Source organism: Aotus nancymaae, unplaced genomic scaffold, assembly GCF_030222135.1.
Source record: "Aotus nancymaae isolate 86718 unplaced genomic scaffold, 86718_ANA_hifiasm-v0.15.2.pri h1tg000033l, whole genome shotgun sequence".
Lineage (NCBI taxonomy): Eukaryota > Metazoa > Chordata > Mammalia > Primates > Aotidae > Aotus > Aotus nancymaae.
Window position 1 is genome coordinate 50,922,892 of NW_026988447.1, and position 21,940 is coordinate 50,944,831.

The 21,940-nt window shown below is 34.8% G+C and overlaps 1 protein-coding gene across 3 annotated transcripts in view; it reads right to left on the reverse strand.

Moving 5' to 3' along the window:
• Positions 1 to 4,264: 4,264 nt before the first annotated feature.
• Positions 4,265 to 21,940, reverse strand: part of UGT8 (UDP glycosyltransferase 8) — an 82,288-nt gene continuing 64,612 nt past the window's right edge. For all 3 annotated transcript variants that reach the window (XM_012472888.3, XM_012472889.2, XM_021676418.2), the window contains exons 3-6: positions 17,594 to 17,736; positions 15,988 to 16,064; positions 13,853 to 14,072; positions 4,265 to 6,551 (exon numbers count right to left, since the gene is read on the reverse strand). In XM_012472888.3, coding sequence (XP_012328311.2) covers positions 6,188 to 6,551; positions 13,853 to 14,072; positions 15,988 to 16,064; positions 17,594 to 17,736 — 804 coding nt within the window. In that variant the 3' untranslated portion in view covers positions 4,265 to 6,187. The remainder of the gene's footprint in view (positions 6,552 to 13,852; positions 14,073 to 15,987; positions 16,065 to 17,593; positions 17,737 to 21,940) is intronic.

Consider the following 21,940-nt stretch of genomic DNA (forward strand, 5'->3'; position numbering starts at 1 on the left):
CACAGTGGAAAGCCAACATCTCTATTTGTACAAGGTAGTTGTCTAAAAATTTTAACTGACCAAGTTGGGGATAAGAAGGGGCATATGTGGCTTGATAGTTTAGAGACCACTGAGCTATGCCCCACGTGGTTCATGCAGTGCCACATCCAGAGCTTCACACAGTGCCCTGAGGGAGTGCAATGCTCATTCAGTGGTAGCCCTCCTCCCAATACCCATAAGAAGCACCATATGCACATCCGTTGTTTTTGATCTTACATCCTAAATGGCATTTATCTAGTACAGATAAAAGATTTTTTTTTTTAAAGGCTAGGCATTCTCTTGGTTTGCATGTGTAAATTAGAATGTTTGAGTTGATTGTATTTCCACATTGTTAAAAATAATAAAAAATACAAAGTATCTGGCTGGGCACAGTGGCTCACACCTGTAATCCCAGCACTTTGGGAGGCCAAGGTGGGTGGATCACTGGGGGTCAGGAATTCAAGAAGAGACTGGCCAACATGGGGAAACCCCATCTCTACTAAAAATACAAAAATTAGCTGAGTGTGGGGGAGCACATCTGTAGTTCCAGCTACTCAGGAGGCTGAGGCAGGAAAATCACTTGAACCTGGGAGGAGGAGGTTGTAGTGAGCCAAGATTGTGCCACTGCACTCCAGCCTGGGCAACAAAGTGAGACTCTGTCTCAAAAAAAAAAAAAAAAAAAAAAAAAAAAAAAAAAAAAATCATTAGATACACATTTGATACATAGGCACAATCTATGCACCATAAACTTGAAAAGGATACGGTAGCTTGGAAAATACCTAAGAGTAATAGAAAACCCAAGAGAGGAAACTGAAAGCTTGGCAGCAAGAAGATGGGAGAGAACAGGTAAGGAAGGCTATGTCCTATCAGTAGTATGAAATCTAGATCTGGGGTATGTCATATTCAAACTCAGAATTAATTGTGCTTTCTCAAATGGTGCAACTGGTGTATCCATTCTCTTGGATTCATAAAATTTACTCAGAGGTACCCAAAGTATTTCTTCCTTGCCTTCATCTTCTTTGAGATCGCAAATGAGAAGTCATGTATCAGTTTTAAGAAAAATGTTATTTATACTATAATCTAAATGTAATTTAAATTTCTAAATCTCAAAATGTTTTTCATCTTAGAATAGGAAGACAGAAGCACAAGAAAGGTGAATATATTCAAAGCAGTGACTTGATTTTATTTTGTAACAATTTCACTCTATTTATTCCTAATATTTTAAGCAAGAATTGTTACAGAGGGTACATCTGACCAAATTTCTAAAACTTGCCAGTCCTTTTGAACTTTAGTTTTAAAAAAAATAGGTTTTGCTTCTTAAAAGACTTCGAGTTCATAATATTCCCTTTCTTTAAAAAAAATCGAGAAAGCATTTTAAATGTTTTAAAAATCAAATTTCTAAAGAATTGTGAGGATAATTTAAATGCTAACTACACACACAAATATATATAAATGGTATTAATAATACATATTTTTGTTTATTTAATATGTCTTAATGACCCAAACTTGCTATTTTTAATTAATTAATTTATTTATTTATTTATTTTTAGGCTAGTCAAGTGAAGCAGTGGGAGTGGAGAAGGAACAAAGAAATCTGTAACTGGTTGTGATGAATTAGTTGTAAACACCACTGCACTCGGACCAGCCACTTTGCTATTTTTAAGTACCCTTGCCTTGCCTTCTTACTCATAAGTTGAATCTCTCATTATACCCGGAGGGCGGAATCCAGATTGGAAGCAGAATTGAGAATCTTTAATATATCATAGTGTTGGACTTTTCTGGATGTCTGATCTCTGCCAGTTCCTTTGATTTGTAGACAAAATAATTACCCAGAGATACACATCCTTGCTAATTTGAAGTTTAATGTTATCGTGCAATTTATCAAATGCATTTACATTCAAAGGTTTTCATTTTCTGTTAAAAGTAAAGAATATTCATGACCTTCAGCCAAAGTCCTACGAGGGTAACTAAAGCAAAATTATCATGAACATATGAAAATCATCCTTTGAACACATTAGATACTCTAATGCAGTACTGTGCTAAGTAAAAGAGTAATAGATCCCTCAATTAAAGTATTATCTATTTGCATAAAGGATCTCAGCAACAAAACTTTTCTCTCTGCATTGTTTTTTTGGTATTTTTTACTTCAATGGAAATATGATCCTAATATTAAGGCTAAGCCTCAGTTTAGTAGATATTATCTTCTTAATAGTACAGGTATCGGCTGGGCGCGGTGGCTCACACCTGTAATCGCTGCACTTTGGGAGGCCAAGGCGGGCAGATTACTTGAGGCCAAGAGTTGGAGGAGAGCCTAGCCCACATCTCAAAACCCCATCTCTACTAAAACTGTGAAAATTAGCTAGGTGTGATAGTGCATGCCTGTTATCCCAGCTACTAGGGAGACTGAGGCAGGAGAATTGTTTGAACCAGGGAGGTAGAGGTTTCAGTGAGCCGGGATTGCACCACTGCACTCCAGTCTGAGCTACAGAGTGAGGCTCTGTCGCCAAATAAATAAATAAATTAAGTAAATATTAAACTGACACAGTGGAACTCAAGTCACCTCTGCTCTTAGGAATATGGAATAATCACTGCACAAAATAGGGTTCCTGAAAAGTGAAAACTAATTATAGATAGAAACTAACACATAAATAAAATACTTTTAATTCTATAAAATTCAGCAAGAACTTCAGGTTTTATTGGTTAATAAATGAAAAGCCTGAGATAATATTATTACCTGAGATTAATGTTGATGTTGAACTTCTTTAAGTAGACTGACATTATAATTGTTTTATTTGAATAACATAATTCTATCTGTAGTTCTGAACTTGGATTATATATTACTCTATTAAAAATAATCTGCTGATTTTATTATACTAATAAGAAAGATCACTAATCTTGCAGGCTACAATATAAATGAATTCTCCCTTACATCATGTCTGCCTTACCCAAAGTGAAGGTATGAGTCACATAAGGATTGTGTGCCTTTGGTTTCTGTATTTTAAAAGCTATGAGTCTTGGTACCAATACACTTACCTGCCCTGCTAACCCTAACTCAGCAACCCAACACCCAAGTGATCGGAGATTTTTAACACTTTGCAGGACTTGTAGGAAAATGACAATATCAATACTTTAATTATGCTGACATCTAAGACCCTTCTAATTAAATTTGTTGGAAAAATGTTTTTGCTGTCAAAAATATCAGTAGTATCTGCACATGAAATATATGTCTTCAAAAGCTGGCTAAAACGTTACCGTCTCAGAAACATGATAAACAGCTCTTTGACGCACATTTTAGAGAAGTTTCAATAATAGAACTCCTATAATTCTCACACTTCATCATATGAAATGTAGAAGTTTTCAATTTCAGACTGTTTTTCACTATAACGATTGCAAATAACCATTCTCTAATGTGATTTTATATTTACAAGCTGTTTGAATTACTTAGAAGCTAGAATGAAATATGAATTATGCTTTCAATAAAACAGATTGCTGACATACCTTTAGATTTTTCTTTAACTTATTTTGATTCTTTCGTTTACAAACCTTTTATTTTTGAAGTGGAGTTGTTCAGTTTTAGTAGCATTTGGGACTGGGTGAGTAGTTAACTTATGAAGAGAATCTCTAGCTTCAAGCATGAACTATTACTTTAACCCAAACATTAGCTCTTACCAACCCCAGACATCCAAATCCTGCCCTTATGTCTCTGTGGAGGGATATTAGAAGTTGTCACTCTAGAGGAAAAATGTCTTCTCATTTGTGTTTGACACAATGATAGCCAGCTATGGAAATATTTTAATAGTTGCAGAAACTCTTTCTAAATAATAAATGAATAAGTACCTTCTTGAAAACTTTACTTTATTATAGACTCTAGCTCAAGCGTGGAAAATTTAAAAATTACCCTATTTACCAAAGCTGTCTAACAATAATCTTACTAGAAAAAAAACAAACAAACAACAACAACAATGATCAGTAAATACCTACAATTAACATTCTTAATTCTGGAACAGAATTTTAAGATTCATGTTGATGTCCTTGTAAGGTAAATTCCTCTGTTTAACAATAAAAAAAAAAAAGTCTCACATTTAATACATTGTTTCCACACTCATATATACATATAAAAGTTGGGAGACCTTTCTTAGAAACATGTTATATATAACATGTTTGAGATATATATATATATATAATATTATATATATATATAATATTATGAAATAAAATCTGAATAAAAATTTTATTCCAACAACACTTCTCTATTTTAAATCGTTTATTAAGTTTTTATCACAGTGGAGATTAACTTATGCTTAATCATCCAATCAGTGCCTACTGTCAACTTAATCAAATTCCAAAAAAGTAAAACCAACGCATTCATACACTCTAAGTCCTCTTACTATCCCACCATTCATTGCCTGTATCTTTTTTCCCTTTTAACGGCAACATCGTAATAAGATTGTGAAAAGGCGTAACTAACAGGTTTCTATGTATGTATAATACCATTTCTTCAAGTATTCAGAGAGCAGTACATTTGTCTGCATTGTACATTAGAAAACTACTTGTGACATTGTTTCTAAGTACAGGAGAACAGCTCCTGGTGGGAGAGTAATGAAGTTGTTTGTCATAGTGTATGCCAAGGATTTACAGCATTCTAGAATTTTCACAACTCTTCCATGTTAGTGAATGACATTAGGTAAATGTTGTATTTGCCTACTCTCAGCTATCAAATGTGGGATTTCAAACTACAAACAAATAAAGCATACACTCAACCAACAAGGGTAGTGCAAGTGCTAAGTAAACAGAATGACATGGAATAAATTCATAGTTGCCAACTAGTGAGTGCTTCAGCAGGGAGGCCCTGATTTTATGATGTCTGTGACTTGCATCCCTGTTCTCAAATGAATACTGTCACTGTTCCATGTCAGCCACGATGACCAAAAAGGCTGCTGAGGTGGGGGCTGAGGGAATAAGGAGGGTGACTGGAATTCATTTTTACAAACAAGTGGTACAATTTATCTGTCATGTCTGTATATAGTGTAAAGTAAGATTTGTTAACAAGATCTTAAACCTCTCCAGAAAAAGCAGGCACCAATATGGAAAACTGAAAATGTTCCATTTAAAAGAATTAAATATTGGCACCTAATATAACATAGATTGTGTGGCCTAAGCAATAACAGGGATCAGAAGATGGTTTTTTTAAAGGTAAAAATTTGGAAATGTAACACCTGAACATTCAAAAGTTACATCATAGAAAAGCCATCCAACAGTTAAATAAACATTCAACAATACAATGGTGCTGTTGAAAAATGCCCTAGAAGCAATACTCTTCAGTACTTTGAACAAAGTCAGAATTTCATTGCTTTGTCTTACTTATGCATTGAACATAATGTTACTCATTAAAGTGAAATAGAAAAAACTGTAAAATTCTTCCAGAAGAAAATTATTGGTATTGAGAAAACAAAATAAATGTGAAAACCAATGTATACATTTACTTAATTATATGCTTTTCCCCCAGAAGTGGCCATCCTCTATCAGAAAAGAAAAGCAAGAACAAGAACAACAACAAAAAACTAAAACAAAAAATACAAAAGAAAAAAAAGTATGCCATTCTTTTTTTCTTTTCTTCCTCTGCATCCAGTTTTGGGGGAAAGTGTTCTTTCATGGTAGTGTTCTGAGTTCACACATATTAAATGCTAGAAAAGAAACCTCTGGATCCTGACTATCTTTTTGCCTTATCTTGAATGTGTTGTACCCTCAACAAATGTAACAAGCAGCCAGTAAAAATTCTCTTAATTAGGACACATACATACACACATACACACACACATACACACAAACTTATTAAGAAAAACGAAACCATTTCTGATCTGGGACACACACGTATCAAGATTTAAAACTAAGGTCTGACATAGTCACTTAATTGATTTAAATAATTAAGGCTTCTAAAAGGTTCAGTGCCAAAACTCTCTGCATCAGTATTTGAATAAAATACATTTTTGCATTTTAGGTTTGTGCTTTTTACAGCCAGCTTAATTCCACAGAATTTCATTAGTAAGATCTCATAAGGGTGTGTTAAAATTGTTTACTGATGTTTTACTTTTAGTAGCTGTTAGACTAAATAATAGCAATAAAAATTCAATGAGTGAACCAATTTATTTCTATCACGTGGGTTGTTGGCTCATTTCACTTTCTTTTCATGTTTAATATGGCCATTTCTTTTGTACTTGCCATTGAGGATTCCATTGTGGTAATGTCCATTAACTGTGCTATGTCTACTTCTAGACCACAGACTTTTGATTTTCCTGTAGATAAATTTTGTCACCCAAGACAAGAGAAAGTAAAACAAGGCAGCACCAAGCAAAAGCACAAAGGCAATATCCAGTAAAAAATACTGACAAAAAGAGATTTGATGGACAGCGGCACGTAGGTGATGGGCTCCATTGTGACGAATAATATAATCTATCCAATAGATAGTTCGATTGACAGGGTGACCAGGTTGATCCTTGTGAATTTCCGAAAGCTTCTGGGCCCTCTGACGGTAGCTATGGAGAGGGGACAAAACACAGAATGATGATGTTTATAATAAACTTCTATATTTATGGATAACTCCATTTAAAAAGGGGAAATAATAAAAACAACTATTCTTTATTAAGTACTTTGCATGCACAAGCACTATGTTAAGTGCTTTAAGCACATTAGCTTATGTTAACTCAATAAAATATATTTTAAATTGGTGAGAAAAATGAAAATCAGGGAGACGAAGTAATTTGATTATGTTACAAAGTTGAGACCCAGAATTTTCTGACTCCAAACCTTATGCTGCTTCCACACTACATTACATACAAATTTTCTCTCCACATACTTTTTTTTTTTTCTTCTTCTAAATTTCTTTCTTTTTTTTTTTTTTTTAATTGCATTTTAGGTTTTGGGGTACATGTGAAAAACATGCAAGGTTGTTGCATAGGTGCATACGTGGCAGTGTGATTTGCTGCCTTCCTCCCCTATCTCCACATACTTTTAAATAGTATAAATCAACAAGTCTCAACCAGGTTGGAAAGTAAATTTATTAGATTCTAAAAGAAACATGGAGAAAAAGATACAGAACTTCATTCTACCACTTTTTTTTAGCAATGATATTTAATTTTAATTTAAAATAACATTAAATATGGGGTGAAGATATACTTATTAAAGAGATAACAAAAGAGTTGAGAAACACCATGAAGTCAGATTTTATGTTATATACAGTATATATTGTACAGGTAGTATATGCATGTATATATGCATAAAGAAAACACCCTCTTAAATGGTTAATTAAAAAAACAAGGAAAATGGGGAATCACAAAGTGATTAAATATAAGCATTTTATTTTAATCTAAAAACATGTGACTGCACATTCCTGTGCCAATCTTTGACAAATGGCTAAAGTCCCGTTGCATGAATCCCTGACTGAAGTTTATATTGTTTAGACATAAAAAATAATTTCCACCTCAAGAGATACAAAATCTATCATGGATGATATAGCACTATGGAGTTTTGCATTATAGAAGAACAAAAGATTGGACATGTGTGAAGACTTGATAAGCCAAGAGAAGAGTGTAAACTAAGTCATAAAAGTGGGAGAGTGAGAATATCCCCAGAACAAGTTCATTTGGAGAGTATAAAGTTTAGTCAGAAATTAGACTGGAAGAAGATATGTCTTCCCCATGGGTATTCTGAATGACAAGATATAATAGCTTCTTTCTTAGAACCAGGGAGCCATTAGATGAGGGAGACTGGGTGTTAAACCAGAAGGAAGATACTCATGGTGGAAAGTCCATTAAAAAGACCTCAACAATGGCCAATGAGAGACTGACTTGTTGACAGGAATTGGTAACAGTGTGGATTAAATGTGAAAGGAAAGGGAGAAATGATATGTAACTGCAATGTTTCCAGTTTGGATGACTCACATGGCAGAGTTAATAACAGGACACAGTAACACAGAACATAGGACATGCTGCTGGAAATGACTACAGTTTGGGATGTAATGAAAGGAAAGGTGAGAAAGTAGCTTGAAAGGTGAGGATGGAGCTACGAGATTACAAAGTCTAATGAAAAATCTACTCAGATATTTAAGAGTTGATTTGATCTTTATTTTTTATGGTTTGACTCTAGACCTAAACATTAAGTTTTAACAGTTATGAAAACAAATTTGAGAGGCAGTGGACAGAAGGTTGTTAGGAGAGAGGGAAAAAGCAAATTAAACCTATTACATAAGAGCATGTAATTAACAGGCAAGTTTTCTCTCTCGTCAATGCCTCATAAGAAAATTACGACCATACAATAAATCTAGTAGTTTTAAAAATATAAAAGCCTCACCAAATATTAAAAGGCCTCCCTTGCTTTGTAATTTATCATAATTTATAACTGATGGTAAAAGGGAAACTAGAAAGTTTATATTACTCCATTTTATGAGAAAATGCTTATGAGGCAAAGGAGTATCTTTAAAATACAAAAATGAAACATGACATCTTAGAAAATAAAATCCAACCTTCTATTTTAACAAAGATGGAAAAGGAGGACAAAAACAATCTTAAGTCTTCAGGTTCCTTAATGTCACTGTGTATATAACTCTTTCTATAGAGATGATTAAACAGATTAAAGAGATGCTTCTGTGGGAAATCTGACTTCTTGCACTCTTGAATTAATTATTAACTCATATGGAACTTCAATATGTTCACTAAGTCATAGATCACTAAAGCTCTTGGCATCTGCCTCACTTTATCTGAACAAGGACTTTCATCAGTGAGACTCTTAGTCCCACCTAGGAGTAGACTCATAAAGCTGGATTGTGGCTGGGCACGGTGGCTCACGCCTGTAATCCCAGCACTTTGGGAGGCCAAAGTGGGTGGATCATCTGAGGTCAGGAGTTGGAGACCAGCCTGACCAACATGATGAAACCTCGTCTCTACTAAAAATACAAAAATTAGCCAGGCATTATGGCATGCAGCTGTAATCCCAGCAACTCGACAGGCTGAGACAGGATAATCACTTGAACGCTGAAGATGGGCTGTAATGAGCCAAGATCATGCCATTGCACTTCAGCCTGGGCAACAAGAGCGAAACCCCATCTCAAAAAAAAAACAGCTGATTGCTTACTAATTTGATTTTGTATGACTATTCTATTCAGAAGAGGTCTATGGATCAACTGGAAAGGAATATTGGAGACGGCAGATAAATTTTTGAGGGGTAGGTAGTTTCCATGCTGAAACTGACCTCAAATTTAGTGTAGTGGCATTGTCCTATGAGCCCGGTTTACTTCACAATTCAAAGTTCCTTCCAGCAAGAATATGAATATTGCAAAAAAATAGTGTGATTAAAATAGTCACTCGAGACATCTCTAAGTTATTCCAAGGGATCTCTTAAATAAAATCTCTTTTAATAAAACAATTACCTTTTATGGGGATCATATGCACATTAAATTTTATAAAAGTATAAATATCTTCTATGAAAAGTTGACCAAAGTTTCAATATGTGCTAAGTTAATAATCAACTCTCCATCTTTCTTGTAACAATAAAAGCTCCAGACTCAAAAGAAACCTCTCAAACAACCAAAAAGCAATAGGCTTTTATTAAATGAATCCAAAGCATTAGGAAGCAGAGATGTAAGATGTGTAATTTCACTTAAGTTGAAGGTTAAAAAAAAGAAATACTTCTTGGGTCTTTTTTTTCTTCTAAAAAGAGAAAATGGGATACATGTACAGAATGTGTAGGTTTGTTACATAGGTATACACGTGCCATGGTGGTTTGCTGCACCTATTGACCCATCCGCTAAGTTCCCTCCCCCAACCTCCCAGCCCCCAACAGGCCCTGAGGCGTTGTTCCCCCTGTGTCCCATGTGTTCTCATTGTTCAACTCCCACTTATGAGTGAGAACATGTGGTATTTGGTTTTCTGTTCCTGTGTTTGTATGCTGAGGATGATGCTTCATTCATGTCTCTGCAAAGAACATGATCTCATTCCTTTTTAATGCTGCATAGTATTCCATGGTGTATATGTACCACATTTTCTTTATCCAGTCTATCATCAATGGCCATTTGGGTTGGTTCTATGTCTTTGCTATTATAATTGGGCTGCAATAAACATACAGGTGTATGTGTCTTCACAGTAGAATGATTTATATTTCTTTGGGTATATACCCAATAATGGAATTGCTGGGTCAAATGGTATTTCTGGTTCTAGATCCTTTAGGAATCACCATAGTATCTTCCACATGGTTGACCTAATTTACATTCCCACCAACAGTATAAAGCATTCCTTTTTCTCCACAGCCTCACCAGCAACTATTGTTTCCTGACTTTTTAATAATCGCCATTCTGACTGGTGTGAGATGGTATCTCATTGTGGTTTTGATTTGCATTTCTCTGATGATCATTGATGTTGAGCTTTTTTTTCATGCTTGTTGGTCACATAAGTGTCTGTTCATATCCTTTGTCCACCTTTTGATGGGGTTGTTTTTTTCTTGTAAATATGTTTAAGTTCCTTTTAAATTCTGGATAGTAGACCTTTGTCAGAGGGATAGATTGCAAAAATTTTCTCCCATTCTGTAAGTTGCCTGCTCACTTTGATCATAGTTTCTTTTGCTGTGCAGAAGCTCTTTAGTTTAATTAGATCCCATTTGCCAATTTTGGCTTTGGCTGCAATTGTTTTTGATGTTTCAGTCATGAATGTTCATGTCCTGAATGATATTGGACATGGTTTTCTTTTAGGGTTTTTATGGTTTGGGGCTTTACATTTAAGTCTTTAATCCATCTTGAGTTAATTTTCATATAAGGTGTAAGGAAGGGGTCCAGTTTTAGTTTTCTGCATATGGCTAGCCAGTTTTCCCAACACCATTTACTGAATAGGATATCCATGCCCCATTGCTAGTTTTTGGCAGGTTTGTAGATCAGATGGTTGTAGATGTCTGGTGTAATTTCTGAGGTCTCTGTTCTGCTCCACTGGTCTACATGTCTGTTTTGGTACCAGTACCATGCTATTTTGGTTACTATAACCTTGTAGTATAGTTCGAAGTCAGGTAGTATAATGATGTCTGTAGTCTTTTTTTTTTTTTTGTCCTTATGATTGTCTTGGGTATATGGGGTCTTCTTTGATTCCATATGAAATTTAAAATAGTTTTTTTGAACTCTGTGAAGAATATAAATGGTAGTTTGATGGGAATAGCATTGAATCCATAAATTACTTTGGGCAGTATGGCCATTTTCACAATATTGATTTTTCCTGTCCATGAGGATGGAATGTTTTTCCATTTGTTTGTGTCCTCTCTTATTTCATTGAGCACTGGTTTGTAGTTCTCCTTGAAGATGTCCTTCACATCCCTTGTTAGCTGTATTCCTAGATATCTTATCCTCTTTGTAGTGATTGTTGAATGGGAGTTCATTCATGATATGGCTCTCTGCTTGCCTATTGTTGGTATAAAGGAATGCTTGTGATTTTTGCACATTGATTTTGTATCCTGAGACTGCTGAAGTTCCTTTCAGTTCAAAAAGTTTTTGGGTTGAGATGATGGGGGTTTCTAAATATACAATCATGTCATCTACAAACAGAGACAATTTGACTTATTTTCTTCTGATTTGAATACCTTTATTTCTTTCTCTTGCCTGATTGCCCTGGCCAGAACTTCCAATACTATGTTGAATAGAAGTGGCGAGAAAGGGCATCCTTATCTTGTGCTGGCTTTCAAAGGGAATGCTTCTAGCTTTTACCCATTCAGTATGATATTGGCTGTGGGTTTGTCATAAATAGCTCTTATTATTTTGAGATATGTTCCATCAATATCTAGTTTATCGAGAGGTTTCTACATGAAAGGATACTGAATTTTATCAAAGGCTTCTCTGCATCTATTAAGATAATCATGTGATTTTTGTCATTGGTTCTGTTTATGTGATGGATTATGTTTATAGATTTACATATGTTGAACCAGCCTGGCATCCCAGGAATGAAGCTGATTTGATCGTGGTGGATAAGTTTTTTGATGTGCTGTTAGATTTGGTTTGCCACTGTTTTATTGAGAATTCTTGCATTGATGTTCATCAGAGATATTGGCTTGAAGTTTTCATTTTTTGTTGTGTCTCTTCCTAGTTTTGGTATCAGGATGATGGTGGCTTCATAAAAGGAATACTTCTTTTATAGTATTAGTTACTTGGTTTAAACTAGAATATCTCAGACACAATATTAGTGAAGCAAACTAAACTTTTCAATAATTATCACCTGTTAAATGTGGAATAGTGTCATATTTGAAACAAAGAAAGATAAATGACTTTATATAATGACTTTTAGCAAAGGACACGCTACACAAATCACTGGCATGTTTACATTGACTATGACATCTTTCTACGTACAAAAAGCCTTTCAGTTAAATATTTAAGGTTTTCAAGTTTCATGCAATTAACTCATTATCTGATATGCATACTTTTGGGAATGATATAAATTTATTCACTGCACAAAATAATTCTTAAATAAGCACTTACATGTCTTCAATATTCTATAGCTGGAATTTAATTGCAGTGTGACTTAAGATTGTAACCTGTTCTTGCTCTGATTCAGCTTGGCTCATGCCTCATAAAACACAACTGGACTAACTTCCTGTAAATAACCTAGATTTTTGCTCTTTCCTTTTTAACCAACCCAATCTCAGCAGTTCTGCCACTGTTTCCCCATAATTCTACTTAGGACTATATTTTACAAATCTTCCTAAAAGACTGGAAATATATATATATATGTACATACATACATGAAATAACATAATGTTTTGAAAAGCACACCTTAAAAGAAAAACTACAGATAACAGAAGAAGGAATATACTCAGGCAACCCTAGTTATGAAACACATTGCTCCAATGCCAGAGCTGTATCCAACATGGGATCCTTTAAGAAACTAAAGCATGAAGGTCACCCCTGAGCTCACATAAAGGCAGCATAATGAACCTCAGTTGAATTCAGCCTTTTATATGCAAGCTGTATCTTTTTATATAAAATAATTTTTTTTATTATTGGTTGTTCCGTAGAATGTGGCAGTGTTTCTCAAGCCAGTGTTAAGCCGTATCCCCTGGCTATAAACAGAAAAAGTTATACTCTTCTAATCTTTAATGCTGTTGGAAATGCAACATAAATTAAATATCATGTCTAAAAATGAAGAAAACTGCTGCTTTGTTTTAAAACTACACGGGCCAGTTCTTCACCCTTTGAGACTCATTTGTGAACTAGCTTAACTAATTCAGGACCCATCAAGAATTTGAAAAGCAAAATAAAATAAAGATTCTGCTTCATCATTCACCTGTGTAAATAAATCTCAGCATTTCTGCAATACTCAGTGCTAGGGAAACCCAGCAACACTGGGCTTACCACGCAGTACAAAGAGCACTGTCTTGGGAATCAGACAGTTCTGGCTTCTACTTTGGACTCCTACTGCTGTGTGAGCCAAATTACTTAAGCCCTCTGAATTTCAAGTGCCTGCTTGTATAATGTGGATAATAAACACTATGATATACAGCTGTTATAAGTATGAAAATGAAATAAAGCACACAACATTTAACACAATGTAGATGCCCGAAGATTGTTCACATTGTATTTTCTCCTTCAGTTTGGAAAATCCTGGTAGAATATTATTTGGTATTATAACATGATAGTTGAATGACTGCTGTTTTTATTTTCTAAATTATAGAAAACATGCATAAAGCATTATCACAGGAATCTAAAGGATATTTCCATAATTTGATAATTTATTAACAATCTATTAAAAATAATTGGCTACTGATAATATACTGTGGTGTGTACATTCATCAGCTTTAATGTTAACTGAAACCTTACCTGGGATTATTGATAACTTTCACCAGTGCTTCATAGAGCTCTTTTTCAGTAACTGTCTTCCATTCTAGTAATATCCCCATGCCTTTTGCCTGTACCCTGGTCATAGTATCATAGTGGTCTCCAAAGAGTGGAATTCCCACTACAGGCACACCATGATACATAGTTTCAAAAATACTGTTCAAACCACCATGGCTCAGGAAGGCTTTAATCTTTGAATGCCCTGAAGAAAGATGAAAAAGAAAACAACTTACATTATTACTCTACAGAAGAGATTTTCCCATAAATTTATTAAAAATTGACACTACAGTAAACATGCATTTCAGATAAAGGATTCCTAAAGGTATAATTTCACCAGTTCGATCTTTGAAAATATACATGTGCCAGGTACAAAATTACTGTTGTAGGAACCATGGTCTCAATGGGGCTCCTGAAGCTCTTCCTTCCTGAAGTCTAGTGGAATTGGTTAGTTAGTGTCTCTAGCCCTTACACACAAGTGGCTTCTCTGACTCTTAGGTCCAACTAAAGGATCTTCCCTAGAAGTGGACTTCAAAATTTATTTTTAGAAGAAACTCCTCTCTTTGAACAAAACCTACCACCAAGCCCAACAGTAAAAAAAATAAAGCAGAGCTGCTATGTGGCGGAGGCGGGTGGTGGGGGAAGGGGAGGCGACTATGAGGGGAGAGGAAAGATATTGATTTGATTCCCACTTCTCATCCTGGAGGAATCTTTTGATCATAGAAGGTATTAGAGGACTCACAAGGATCATGCCTGTTGTTAAAAAGGATACTAATCTTGAAAAAGTCAGAGAGCTGAGATTGAGAAGCATAGAGGAGCTATGGACTTGAGGAGGATGTTCAAGCATGGACATTGCAGTAGAGCCTCACAGTCAAAAAAAAAAATAAAGAAAAAGGAAAACAATAATAAATGGAAAACCCCACATACAATAAAGTTTAGATGTTCATACATAACAGTGTTACACTGAGGTAGCTGATAGTCAAGTTATCTTACTCAAATTTCCTGCTTCTTTCCTTAGATTCCAAGGAGTCTAAGTCATAATAGTAAACCCATAAAAGACTTGAAAAGAAAAAAAAAATACAAGTATCAAGAAAGGTAAATTGCCTCGTATTCTTTTTTCTTCAGTTTTAGCATCTATAGAATACTACTAGTATAATAAGCTAGATGAAAGAAATTATATACATAAAATTCTTTACTGGTTTTTAGTTATAAAATTCAATTTGCTAATTTTTAGGAGAATCACTATAGCTGGATTAAAATACAGTTTCAATTTCTTTTCTTAAAAGTATAATTTAAAATCAAAGCCACTTTTACATGTTAAAGGCATTAGTAATATGGAATAAATAGGGGTCAATACTGTCAAAATAAATAATCTTTTTATAATTTCCTTAATTGATAATATATTAAAGGATACTATGGCATTAAGTTTTCCTAAAAATTTAATGAATAAAAATTTACATTTTTACTATCTGTGCTTATTTGAACATGGAGTTAAATTATCTAGACTCAAACACACTTAGAAGATATGCATATAATGGTTACTATTTTAATTTTGAGAATCAGAATCCCCAAAATTAAATAATATAAAGTGCTTCAAAAATATCCAGTGATTTAGGAGGAAATAGAAGCAGATAATCCAATCAAAGTTAAAATAAATTGACTGTTCCCCTGGTCTTCTGCTTCTCTTTGGTTTCAGACAAATGAATAACTAATTTCTAATTTCTCTTGGTTCTCAGACCATCTGTAATAAACCTGTAACCTAAATCTACATTCTTATTGTTTTAACTGTTCTACTTTCACCTGATTTCTCTAATAGGTATAATATTATTCACTACTAATTTATATAGTTTATTAAGTAAATAATTTTCAGATAATTAAAATTGGTGACTGGTCTAAAAATTTTAATACGGAGACCCAAATGTTTACATTTTACAAATTCTTTTCCAATAAATAAAGACTTAAAATTTTGGCCTCAAATTTAAGACTTGAGACCCTGGATAAAAAACATAGTAACTCTACCATATACTACACACATACTGTATGAACCTCTCAAGTAAAAAAATCACATTTATGTATTAAAACCTAACAGCCAAGTAAGTAACCACACATCATTGACTTACCAAGCAGGTCATTCTGTGGTAACCATTCTATGAGTTTAGTGTTGCTTCCTAGATTCTTTGGTTTGGGTCCAGAAAACCTAAAATGTACACCAGACAATTAATCTTTTAAAAATAAAAACCATATTCATAGTATGGGCTCTCTGATTAAAGTGTGGGATTTAAAATAAATCTTAGATGATCTTTTTTTGGTATTCTTAAGAATGAATCCATGCTTTGGTAACAATAAATATTTGATTAAGTATCTTTTTAATAAAAACTTTCACTTGTTGGGGGGAAAAACAAATAATGTGTTTATATAGAGGTCTATTTTCCATTGGCTCCTCACCCTATACACATACAGAGACGGGTAAAAATAAAATAAAATAAATAATAAAGCTACTCTAGAAGGTCATTCCCTACAAACACCCAGAAGCTAGAACAAGATGGGGCAGAGAGGGCCACCTCTTGGATATTGCTAGGGCAGTCAATATCCCTAATCCTTAACACCCTGAGCCCAAGGGAAGGAACAAGTATTGAAAGAAATTAGAAAGTTCTCTTCTTTAGCTTCACCAGAGATAAAAGTTTTGTGGGGCAAAGCAGGGTGTTTCCTGTCTGATCTTCAAAAGATAAAACATAAATATGCCTAACAATTGAGAGGGTGACAAAGAGTCTAAATGGAGTAGGTATAAACTGTGCTAAAGGAAGCAGAAGAGGTACTTTCTGGGGTTCAGCCTAATAGAGGAAACCCAATGGGAGTGGAATCTGAAGGGAAAAGTCCTGAACAGTTAGAATAAAACAGGTATCAGTGCAGAGCTCAGCCAGGAGAAGTAGAAGCTAATCCTTACCCATTTGTTATAAAAGGAAAATCTGTTACTCAAAGCCTACTTGCAATGGCTTGAGGAACACTTTCTTCTACTCATGGTAGCAACTATGGGACCAACGTTGTATCCCTAGAGTTCAACAGTGGTAGTATGTGCTCAATAAATAAGTGCTAAAGAGAGTGTTCATGTCTGAATTTTTCAACATTAGGTTGCAATTTCCAAAGATAGTCATGTGTTGGCAAAGCCTTCCAAAAAAATGCTGGGGTCAATCTATGGTTCTGTCTTAAACTGTGTTAAATGGTAAGTGATTGTGTTTTTAAAGGCCAGGTTTCTTGAATAAAATAAATCAAAAACATATGTAAAGGGGACAAAGTGGGAGTCCAAAAGAGTCCACGGTATTTTAGGTATTCAAAATCCATCATTTTCTTCCCCATTTCAAAAAACTGATTTGAAGGAGTATATAAAAAGGCATGCAATTACAAATAATTTTAAAAATTATAATAAATATTAAAAGAGTTAATGCGGGTAGAATTCTGAGGGAAACATAAATATGCATCGGACACAAGGAAAAGTCATCCTGAATCATATCTTCTTTCTACGCCATAAGTTGGAGGTTTCTTTATTCATCATAGAGCCTTATGAATTAATTCCTAGATTTGAATACGCTAAGTAACAAAATGAAAAGTCAAGGGCATCTTGCTAATCTTGCCAGGGAAACAACGTGCTAGACTTTACTGGGTCTTGTGGGCTAAACAGGGAGATACTGAGTGTCAATAGCAAAGAAACAATCTGCATTATTACCTTACCTCCATATCACTTTTTGAGGCAATCTCCCCAGAGCTCCTGCCAGTTTGTTAGCAATATCTTCTGACAGATACTTGACACCAGCTCCAAAAGATACCAAGACAAAGCCATGTTCATTAGCACCATTTACCCATCTTTGGAGATCCTGTAAATAAAACAGGGCAGTAAGTTTTACAAAGACCAATCTAGTTTATAATTGGTGTCATAATCTTTCAAGTACTTTTCTTAATTAGTAAAGAAAAGAATATGATATTTTCTTCTAAATAACTGCTGTTGTTTACAACATTTCATCTGATAATGCTAACTGAAATAAGGACATACGGTTTATTTGGTAAGATCAGTAAGTAACAAAAACAACTTAAAAATCAGTGGCTAAAGCCTTAAAATCTCAGAAAAAGGTTAAAATATGGAAACGACAATGGATACATGGTCAGAGTTGTATGCAGACACAAGCAAAAGACGTGGATTAAACATATGAAAAATGAATTATACTGGCAAAAATTTGTTAATGCATCTTTGACAAATTTTTGCCAGTATGATTGATTTGCATTGAAAATCAAAGCAGTTCATTTTAAGGAATACCACCCTTACTTCATTTTATTCTATAGGCACAAACTTGTTTTTAAGGATGTCATCCCTTTGAATAAATCTTCGCCAAAGACACCCAGCTTCAGTTTAGGAAAACTAATAGAGCCATGACATGTTGAGGAACACATTAATTCCACTGTAAGAATGACACACTTGCTGTCCATTGATGACTCTTATGCCATATTGCAGTCATGAAAGCAGGGGCCTGACTCATTCTGTGTTCATAATGTGTAGAGTGAATTGCCACGGTTATATCTCATAGACCCTGCAGGTCTCTCACTCAGGAAGAATGAGTTATTGCCATGGCTGTGTCAGCCATGCTTCTGCATTTCACACCAATTTGTAGCATAACTGATTCGTAGCTAAGGAGTACTGCACAATAAGAAGTATCATCACAATGGCATCACTACAATGGCATCACTACACAGCTTAATTAAGTATTTAATGGAACAATAAGCCTAAGTTTTCTTTCCTTTCCCTTTTCCCCTTTTCTATTCATTTTATAACCTAAAGTGATTTGCATTAACTTTCTTTATTGCACTTGTTCTTAGCAGGGGACAGAGAGACCACATTTTATGACCCCCAAAATTAATAATGTCACTGCATGACCAAGACTGATGACAGAAAGGAGGTGCATCCTTCTAGCTACTGAATGAGTAAAATAGGCTATGATTATTGGTAGGGAAGAAAACCATACCAAAACATCTTATGTTCCAGGAAGCTCTATTTATAAATACAGATAATCCCTGACTTACGATTTTTCAACTTTATGATGTTGTGTGAGCTATACTCCTTCAGTAGAGCCTGTACTTCAAATTTTAAATTTTGATCTTTTCCAAGGCTGGTAATATGCTTGGACAGTGACAGTGAGCTGTAGCTGCTAGTCAGCAATGAAATCAAGAGATGCACACATAACTGTGTGCTGTCTTGGCAGATGATTTTGTCCAAGTGTAGGCTAATGCAAATGTTCTGAATATGTTTAGAGTAGGCTAGACTAGGCTATGACATTGGTATGTTATGTGTATTAAACACATTTTGACTTGAAATATTTTCAACTTACATTAGTCTTATCAGAAGAGAACCCCACTGTAAGTCAAAGAACATCTATATATAAAACAAATAGAGTCTATGTCAACTTTGAATTAAAACTTTTATATTTTGATACATTTACCAAGAATATCCAAGGTGCTGAAAATTTAATAGTGTTATCCGTGGATTGAAAGTAATAAACAAGAGCAGAATGATTTAAAATTTTATGTACAATCCTAAGCTAGAGGTACTTAAAACAAATATAAATGCTACACAGTAAAATCATTTGAACGCATATGTTGTAAAGGAGTAGAAAAAATTATATTCATCATGGTTTCCTTTGGGAAAAATACTCAGTACTTTTAGAAGATAATATTCCACTTGGCTTAGAAGGAAGAGTGGGAACCAAGGTGACATGCAAACTGCTATTTTCTGAGTCGGAGGTGAAAGGCCACAGCAGAGATAGTAAACAGGTGGATGCCTCACTGTCCCTTGATGTAACCCCTCCCCATGATCTCTAGTCTTCAGCCTAAATTCACAGAACATTTGGTGTGATGGATACTTTATAAGAACATTGAAGGGGTTGGGTTTTGGATTCAGTTGACAAGGTGGAAGCGATCTTAAATTTGCTGAACTCATGGCAAAACTTTGAAATTGGAACGTCACAAAAAGTATACTGATATCTTCCTGTGAGTTGGGAGGCCCTCAGGATGTCCCACCTTTATATAAAAATACAGGATTTTTTGGAATGTAAGATCCATCAGTTATAAAAGGCAAATTTACTTAATAACAGCTCTTAAAAAACAAACTTCATGGTAAATATTTTCGGCACACACACACACACCACCCCCTAACTCCACAAATGTAACATTTTTAGAAGTAAAAGTACTTCAGAATCCTGCTCCTGGTCAAATACCAAATTTTAAAACTGGACTAAAAAAATTATTTGTAGTAGCAACAAAATCCAAAGACCTAAGAATAAATCTGACAAAAATATACCAAATATACATGAAGAAAACATGAAAACTTTACTAAGGGACAAAAGGAAGGAAACCTGCATAAATGGGGATAATGGAACAAGATGACAGAGACAATCAGCTACTGATTTAAGAAAAAATATGAGGTTCTATCCTCTACTAATAAAAGTCAAAGAGAAATTAAAAGTTACAAATTGAATTATAATTTAAAAAGACATTTTAAAAATCAACAAAGTAATTAATAGACTGACAAATATTTATAACACACATAATAAAGGATTAATACTAAAATAATATAGGGGGAATAAGGCCAGGTGCAGTGACTCACACCTGTAATCCCAGTACTTTGGGAGGCCAAAGCAGGTGGATCATGAGGTCAGGAGATCAAGACCATCCTGGCCAACATGTTGAAACCCTGTCTCTACTAAAAATACAAAAATTCACCAGGCGTGGTGGCATGCGCCTGTAGTCCCAGCTACTCGGGAGGCTGAGGCAGGAGAATTACTTGAATCCAGGAGGCAGAGGCTGCAGTGAGCTGAGATCGCACCACTGCACTCCAGACCAAGACTCCCTCTCAAAAAAAAAAAAAAAAAAAAAATAGGGGGATTAAACCACAAGCACCAGAAAACCAGAAAGCACCTATTCACAGAAGAAAGCTAAATGGCATAAACATAAAAAAAATCTTTGTTCCACACGACTAATCAGAGAAACAAATTCAAATTGTTTTCATATTGTTTGCTGGAAGGACAAATGTCTTTTCTGAAATGGCCTCTGGGTTTACTGTCTTATTAGCAAGACTTTCTCACTTCAAGATTATCTTTTAAATGGTCCATATTTTCTTTTCAGAATTTTATAGTATCATTTCTTTAACATTTCAACATTTTATCCAATGAGAATTTATTTTAAAGATAAGAATAACACTAATATCCATCTTTATTTTTAACCAAATGGTTAGTCAGTCTTTTCAGCATTAGTTATTTAATATTTCATCTTCTCAATTATTTGAAATGCCACCCTCACAGTCTGTTTCTGAATTCTATTCTGTTCCAATTATCTATCCATCTCTGTGCCAGTGCCAAATAATTTTATTTTACATTATTATATTTGCAATGCTAGATTTTATTACTTTTCATTTTGGGAATTCCATTAGTTACTTTTGTATTTAGTACATTTTTTAAGGACCTATCTTTTTTAGTAACTCATCAACTGCCATTGACTACCAGTACTACTACTTTTTTTTTTTTTTTTTTTTTTTTTTTTTGAGACGGAGTCTTGCTCCAGCGCAAGGCTGGAGTGCAATGGCGTAATCTCGGCTCACTGCGACCTCCGCCTCCTAGCTTCAAGCGATTCTCCCGCCTCAGCCTCCCAAATAGCTGGGACCACCGGCATGTGCCACCATGCCCGGCTATTTTTTGTATTTTTAGTAGAGACGGGGTTTTACCATGTTGGCCAGGATTACTACTACTTCTTAAATATGTTATGAATATTTGGGCATTAGGTACAGACTAAACCTTCTGTTTCACTCAATATAGGAATTTAGAAATCGCACCATGTTTTACAGTGGCCAGCACTGCATGCACGTTTCTCCACTAGATGGCAGGACAGGAATGGAGCTACATCTGGGCTCAACCTGCATTACATGCCTCTACCCAGACTACCTCTATGGGTACAGGGGAACCTAAACCAAGGGGAAAAGCTGACATTTTCAAATTGAAAAGAAAACGACCACAATAAGGGACCAAGTACTGAACCGAA